This window comes from Hippocampus zosterae, chromosome 1 (assembly GCF_025434085.1).
Source record: "Hippocampus zosterae strain Florida chromosome 1, ASM2543408v3, whole genome shotgun sequence".
Classification (NCBI taxonomy): Eukaryota; Metazoa; Chordata; class Actinopteri; order Syngnathiformes; family Syngnathidae; genus Hippocampus; species Hippocampus zosterae.
The window spans coordinates 20,215,339-20,222,820 of NC_067451.1; the positions used below are offsets into that span (position 1 = coordinate 20,215,339).

At 40.5% G+C, this 7,482-nt stretch overlaps 2 protein-coding genes across 5 annotated transcripts in view; one reads left to right on the forward strand and one right to left on the reverse strand.

Annotated features, from left to right (window-relative positions):
- Positions 1-2,530, forward strand: part of LOC127603884 (Kv channel-interacting protein 1-like) — a 61,558-nt gene extending 59,028 nt beyond the window's left edge. For 2 of the 3 annotated variants that reach the window (XM_052070631.1, XM_052070574.1), the window contains exon 8: positions 200-2,530. In XM_052070631.1, the coding sequence (XP_051926591.1) occupies positions 200-247 (48 nt within the window). In that variant the 3' untranslated portion in view covers positions 248-2,530. The remainder of the gene's footprint in view (positions 1-199) is intronic. The other variant, XM_052070583.1, reaches the window with a different exon arrangement.
- On the reverse strand, positions 1,911-5,324 carry LOC127603858 (T-cell leukemia homeobox protein 3-like). Of its 2 annotated transcripts, none has more exons than XM_052070541.1 (3): positions 4,615-5,324; positions 3,575-3,809; positions 1,911-2,803 (listed from the first exon to the last, which is right to left on the reverse strand). In XM_052070541.1, exons 1-3 carry the CDS (start codon positions 5,018-5,020, stop codon positions 2,620-2,622), a joined length of 825 nt encoding a protein of 274 aa, XP_051926501.1. In that variant the 5' UTR covers positions 5,021-5,324; the 3' UTR covers positions 1,911-2,619. The 2 variants fall into 2 exon arrangements, with proteins under 2 accessions (XP_051926501.1, XP_051926492.1); XM_052070532.1 differs by having other exon boundaries at positions 3,575-3,812; positions 4,615-5,322.
- Between the last annotated feature and the right edge of the window lie 2,158 nt (positions 5,325-7,482).

The following is a 7,482-nucleotide window of genomic DNA, read 5'->3' on the forward strand; positions in this document are numbered from 1 at the left end:
TATTTTCCGTTATTATGATTGTTTCCAACATAAATCTTGCCAAATGTTCTATATTAACATGTCCGGTGCAGCTGGTTTTTAGAAAGATCGTGACCCGTTTAATGATGTTTTACCTGTACACACTGCTCTCTGGTGGCCGCATAACAATATGACTTCAGATGAACAACTCATCAATTCTCCATGCTCTCCCTTGACACAGGATGAAAACATCATGAGGTCTCTTCAACTCTTTGAAAATGTTATCTAGAGATCAAGTGGGAGAAGTTTGTGGCTTCATCGGAGTGAAATGAGGCAAAGAAAGAATATCATCAAAAAAAGTGACTTGCCACTGTCACTGAAATATATGGAAGGTGTTGTACTGAAACATGGTGAAAACGTCAATGCATCTGGAAAAAAGTCCTTCAGACTTTTATCTGATTTGTTTGTTTCTGTCACATTGTTAAGTGTGCATTTTGTGAAAATACTCAAGTCTCTCACTTTTGGTTGAGCACACAAGTGTTTGATAATAACTGTCCTCTTTTGAATCTCTTTGTCAGTCCCCAAAAAAGGAGCAATATTGTAACGCATGCAGGTAGAAGGATCTATTTAAGTCGGTGTGCCATACAAAGAGGGCAGCCATATCCTGTGGGGTCACATCAGAGTTCACCCGATTTTTGACCAAGTGTGTCTGGAGTCCGAGTCTCAATGTTGTAACAATACTGAATCAAATGTTCTATTTGTTGTTTCTGCTTCCTTAAGGGATCATTCCTGCTCATCTGTGTATATCTGCCTCATTCGGCATAGTTGGAATTACCGTGGAGTACCTGCATTTACGCTTTGGCCTGTCAGCAAGAGGACAGTAACTTTGGGGATTTTACTGGCACACAGTTGGAGAATGCCTCTGGAAAGTGCATGTGTGTCCTAATGTGAACTCTTTGTTTGTCTGATTAATAAAATGACATTTGTCGGAGCATGTATTTTCATATTATGTGCAGCTAAATAGACAGATTGACACAGAGGAACCTTTCAGATTGAACTTTGCAATGTCGTTGACCAAAACTTTCACTGTGAGGGTGCGTCGACTGTATGGCGGCAGGTTAAAAATGTGACTTGATGAAAAAAGCTAAGACTGATTTGTTATTTCAGAAGCCTTTTTGTTTCAGTGACGTTTAAAAGAATAGCGGGGACATCAATTTAACCACTGCACTCTGTGTTACTACAGTGGGGACTGAATTCTCAGTAGAATTTAATAGGAAATCATACAAAGGTTTTGAACTGAACTTTTCCAAAATGGATTCTCCAGCAACAACACAACACCGCATTTCAGCACAATGTTTATGATAATGAAGAAGGGGTGGGGTATTATTTTTATAGAATGTTTTTCCATAATAAAAACTATGCTTTAAGCACACATCCCACCACCCCCAAAATGACTTCTTCATTTTCAACTTCACCGCACAACTTTTCATACAAATCCTATTAAATTCTCATGAGAACAGGCTCCAGTGCGACAGTTTGGCAGCTCATCCAGATATGGGGACAGCAGTAATGACTGACGGACAACATAAAAACTGTCCAGATGATTTTGCGTGCACCGAATTGTTGTAAAAAAGAATAAGAAGAAAAATTTTTTTATCAATAAACGTTTTTTTTAAAAAAAAACAATGGCAAAATCATTGGTTATCTTGTTGTGTCTTGAAACCTTTTGATGATATGATGAAACCTAAAATTTGGTCACAAAACATTTGTATTTATACCGTTCTCCACCCAATAAAAGTACAACAAAGAACACTGTAGCCTACATTCTTTTTTGGCCCACAAAACATATTAACGTCCTTACAAGGACAAATAAACACTGGACATGCATCACCTTTATTAATCAACATACAGCTTCTTTGCTCAATTTCTTTAATTGTATTTACCGTGTAACATTTTGGGCGCACCGAATGTCATATATACAAGTGATTGTGTTGGTGCCCTGTAAATAAATGGGATAAATCATTAGATAAATGAGCTCTAGTGAGGCTTTAAGTGCAGTACAATTCAAAACATTTACGTGAATTATATTTTTGTTTGGTTGACAGGACACACTAAATTTTAGTGCATGTGTCTGACTACCTTATTTGCTGTTAACTTTTTCATAACAGAGCCTATAGGATCGTTTAACCTTTCAATGCGTCCTTTAAATTCATGAGATTTCACGAGATATCGAGTGATACCTCACTTGTACACATTCTATTGGCTGGTGCCACGTAATCTCCCTAATAAAAAGGACAAATACACATTGGAAGACAATGACTATGTTATGAAATATTTTGAGCACTTTTATCCCCTTCGATTCTTTTATTTCTGGGGGATGTATGAAAAAGTCTCAGAGGTGAAAAATGAAGTCCTATTTTCTTCGGGATTGGCGTCACTCACCCTCGCAAAAATATCCAAGGTCCAATTTCACCGCTCAAATGTCCCCCATCCTCTCACCAGTTAGTCTTGCAATTTCCCATCAATCAAAGTTCACTCGCAGATTTAAAGTCCTCACATGCCCCCCCCCCCCCCCGCCCCCCCGCCCCAAAAAAGCGGATCTCGTCGTCCTAATCGGAATAACAGATGACGCCCATCGATTGGAAACCTGGTGTCACGTCTCTATTCCCTGTCCTCGGCCCAGGGCTGCAGGTTCTGCAAGGCGTAGAGGGAGGAGTTGTGAGCACACAGCGGGTCGGACACGGCGGATTCGCCCAGGGACTTGTGCAGGGCGGACTGCTGCAGCTGCAGGATGAGCCGATTGGCCTGCTGGCGCTCCGCCTCCCGCTCTTCCGCCGTCTGCCTCCTGACGCGGGCGCAAATCAAATATTAATAAGGGAGATCGTAATGACAAAGGGGAAAAGAAATAGTTTCACAGCATTAAAAAAAGAACCAGATGCGTTATTGTATCGTGAGTGTTAAGAGTATGACTGTAAACATTTGGTTAAAGATATTTTAATTAGTTTTGGGGAACATTTCTATCTATCGAACTATCCTTCCACCCATCAGTGTAGAAAAATATTCGATGCCAACATTTCAGCCCCATTAAACTCCAACATTATACTTTAAATTATACGTTCAAATAACTGACGTCATGAATATTCGCGTTTTTATAACATTGATTTAGAAAAATAAATGCATTCCTATTTTACGTCTTTATTTGCCATTTATATCAATATACAGTATAATGGATTTTTTTTACTAAAGATTTTAAATGTGTGTCTATGAATCTTCTCTCATCTTATGCCATGTTGTGGCTGCGTATAAGCCTTATGAGTATGTAGTAAATGAGCATGATTAAGAAAAATTAGTTCGTTTTTACGTTTTTTCAGGTTTTGTTTTGTAACTTTATGTGAACATTGTAATTATCTGAGAGCCTTGGTCGTACTTTTTTTTTTTAAAGACCCTCGAAAGTTTATAAAAATCCCAAACTGTGGCTTTTAGTTCCTTGTCACTGAACCAGTAATTGTAAATGTAAAATCTGGCTGTGGGTTTATGTGGCTCAGTGCCATTAGTTTTCAATTTAGGACGTGGGTTTAAAAAATACAAACACATAAAAGAGCTAATATCAACACACCTCCACTTGGTTCTGCGGTTCTGGAACCAGGTTTTGACCTGGGCGTCGGTCATTTTGAGGCTCTTGGCCAGGGCTGCTCTCTCGGCACTGGCCAGGTACTTCTGGCGGTGGAAACGTTTCTCCAACTCGCATATCTGCACTCTTGAAAAGGACGTGCGGGGCTTTTTCCTTTTGGGGGGCGTGCGGTTCTGGTACGGGTGGCCTATCCGCCGTGTCACCGAGAATGGAACCAGAGCTGCTGGATGAGGGCGGAAAGACACAGTGAGTCTATGTAGCACAAGTAGAATTTATCTTCGAAAATACGATTTATGTCCAAACATTGTCACGTTTTCACGCGGTGCACATTTACATACTGTATTTGCGCTGACCAAACTACTTCTGAATTCCAACACAGTGGGGGTTTTTTTTTTTGGGGGGGGGGGGTTTAAAATTGCTCTTATTACATTGCTTTAACTGTGTACTTGAATCTTATTTTTTCATTACGTCAAAGAAACCTAGCAAAGAATTTAGTTGCTGCTATTGTCTTTTTATTATTACGTGACGATTAAACATATTGAATCTTGAGTACTGAATCTTGACATAGTATTTTAAATGCTTTAACCAAGACAAATTCTTTCTGCACCATCTAAATAACACTCTCAAATATCAACAGTTAATGCACGGTTTTTTTTACATATTGTGAATTACGCACAGTTTGTTTTCATTTTGTTACATGTTTAAGAAGCCGTCTAAGTTTCTATTTGACTACATATGAAATTATTTACCTTTTCAATACCCTTGTGGCGATTTAAAATGCATCAAATGTGCAACATTTAGCAGGAAGTCCTGGATGAGTCACGGGCTATCCTTTTAATTTAAACAAATGAAGTGGATTAAGTTGAGCAGGCCCTCATTCGTGATGTTTATGTTGTATCAGTCTCGTAGTCAACTGAAAATATGATCAAGCTCTAAAAACATAAATGTATATGTGTGATGACATTTATAGCCTGTATGCACAGTATGTATACTGTATGTTTCAGCAAATAGAATCGCTGTCCTACCGGATATCCTTTCCTTAGCGAACCGGTTTCCTATCCAGGGGAAACACAGCCCTCCAAAGCCGGGCACTGTACTCTGAGCCGGAGCTTGCGGTCCCGGGGCTGTCGCCGGTCTGTGGGCCGGCACTCGAATCACTCCTCGGCTTCCCACACTCCTTCTCTCTCCGTAGGTGCCCGACGCCTCGACCGGGGGCATGACGCCGGACAGGGAGATGGACAGAGCCGTATAGGAAGGCGCGCTAGTCCCGCTCGAGCTCGTTAAACTGTAGTAACCGTCCCCGCCGCTCACATCGCGACGTCTTCCGGACCCGTTGTCTGACTCAGTACCGGCTCCCAGGATCTGATCGATACCGAAGCTGATGGGCTCGTGCTGGGTCGATTTAGGAGGAGGACTCGGTGCTTGGTCCATCTCGGCGCTTCTAGATTAATATATAAATATATATATATATATATTTATTTTTTTGTCTGGAGGACTCACAAGTGGGTCAAACTGGTCCCAAAGTGGCGGAAGTCTCCATGTCTGTCGGGTTCGTCCAAGCTTGCCGGGTGAAACAGGCCTCTTTGGAGCGATCGCGCTGTCTTGTGGTGGCGTTTGTTAAACTTTGATGGGCGTTTGTGATGCTCCATCCTCCTCATCCTCCTCCCCCAAAACGCGACGTCTGGCAGCTCCATCCTCCGCCTCCTCTCCTTATCCGCTCCTTTCATTGGCTGTTTTGGGATGACTGAGTGAATGTCGATGTGGTTAGGACGTCAATTTGGCAGGATGGGCGAAATATATCCCATAATACAAACCGCCATTCAACCTTATGTAAGCAAAGTCTCAAAGTCCTGTAGTGATTACCATCAAGATAATGTCAGACATTGTGTTGCATATATGGAAGCAGCAGGTCGCAACTGATATTTTATGTAAAAAGTGCTTTAATGGCATGCACTCATATTTCTTCTTTATTTCAAACAGCTTTTCCCTTAAATCTGACTGTCAATGTTTCATTTTCTGTGATAAAAGTAACATGCGGATATTGAATAAATTGCAGCGTCGTTTCAAGATCTAATTATGATAAATCAAGCGTCCTGTTGTTCATGCCAAGTTTTGATGGACACGATCAGGGATGTCTTGATTATATTACAGCTGTTTGCACCTCATGTGCACGTCATCATATTGAGAGACGGTTCTCATATTTTATGTGCCAGTTATCCAATGCCAAGTGCTCAAAATGCAGCACTCATAATCATGCAGAAGGTAGCTGTAGATATGCAGAACAGTTCTAGCTGTCTATAATAAGAATATTGTAAAATGAATGCATCTTTTTCAGTGTCAATCAACATGGGCATATTTTCCATATGCAGCTCTTTTATTACAGAACAATTTTATGGCATACCAAATGAGGTGAAGCATTTGCATGAATTCATTTTTAAGGTGGAAAAATACTCTTGGTCGATTTGCTACATAGTTATTGAAATTCTAAACAAATGATCGGGACTATTGTTTATTTTTTTTAACGTCACTCATACCATGAAGGAATATTTTAGTGACTTCCTATTGTGATTATAGAACGTTGAAAACCATTCATTTGAAAGACATGCACTTGCCAGCCGACCCATTGAGCTTGGCACAGTGCTCGTTTATGCTTGCCTTGTGCCACATTCAGTGAGCTGACAAGGCACGGCCATGGGCTACTTCAGATAAAGTGTTCGCTCCTCTGGAAGCTGCTTAAGCCCTCACATCCAATGGAACCTGCGCCCAAATTGGCCCAATAATCACATTTTCGCCAACTTGTCTCGAGGACAGACTAATGTGCTCACCCCTTGGCTGCGGCAGGGGCCTTTTTAGGAGATCACATTACTTCACTCTAACAAAGCACAAGGTTCAATTATTGACAAGGTGCGTTTATTTGGTGCCTGTTGGAAAGAGTTGGCCACTAATGTGCTTTTATTTGGTTGGTTTTTCTACCTCAATATACACTCTGCGCTGCCCCAAACTTAAAAATAACACTTCTCAGTATGCATTGCATTATTCCTCATGACACAACTTCCCATTCATTGACCAGAGAGATATGTTTATTAATGTTGGTGGCAGTGTGTGCAACTGCACATACGTCATACTGAGAGGTATTTTGTGTTGCTGTTGCCTGGACTGAATTATATGGAACACTGCATGAAGGTTCTACACATGCATGCACAAGACTGTGACTTAAAAATGCTGCACATCGTATTAATTAATTAATTAAGAATATGTGTATTATTACGAATGTAGTTTACATTGAACTGTACTAAGTGTTCAACATACAGTTCCGTATTTTATCCACTTTATTTTAGAGGGGTAGATATCAGTGCGGTCACCATGCTGCAAACTACATCCACAGTCATGACGACAACAGTGGTATAGCTTTTTAATTATCTGTATACAGGCAGTTTACATTTTGTAATGTAATTATATTGTGCATATGCACCTAAAGAGGTAGTAGTTTGCTGGTTTGGCCAATGCAATCTTACAGGATCATAACTGCAGAATACTTTGCCTTTTTTGACACGTCAATATATATAATTTTTATATTCTCCTTCTTCTTCTTCTTCTTATTATTATTTTAAAAGCACGATGTGCAATGTCGTTTTATTTTGCATATGCCAAGAGACATCAGAATAGAACGTTAGCAATCAGCAATAAATAAATAAATAAAAAAGACGCATCTTCTTTCCTGTAATATCCAGTCGAGTGAAGCAAATAAGAGCTGGGACGAGGCCCGGGGTGTTTGTTTGGCAATATGGACAGACTGACTTGAGTGCGTGAGTGTTGGCCGCCTCGAAAGTCGCCATATGTGAGCTCACCGGTGGCTTTTGATGGGGAGAAATTGGTTTGTTAAAAGCTGTCAT

Bases quoted from the DNA above. Each gene is read 5' to 3' on its own strand.
- LOC127603858 (XM_052070532.1), bottom strand. From the start codon at position 5,020: ATGGACCAAGCACCGAGTCCTCCTCCTAAATCGACCCAGCACGAGCCC. The intron at 3,813-4,614 runs GTAGGACAGCGA...GCCCTCATCCAG, and splicing joins CGCTAAGGAAAGGATATCCG to CAGCTCTGGTTCCATTCTCG. The intron at 2,804-3,574 runs GTGTGTTGATAT...CGCCCGCGTCAG, and splicing joins AACCGCAGAACCAAGTGGAG to GAGGCAGACGGCGGAAGAGC.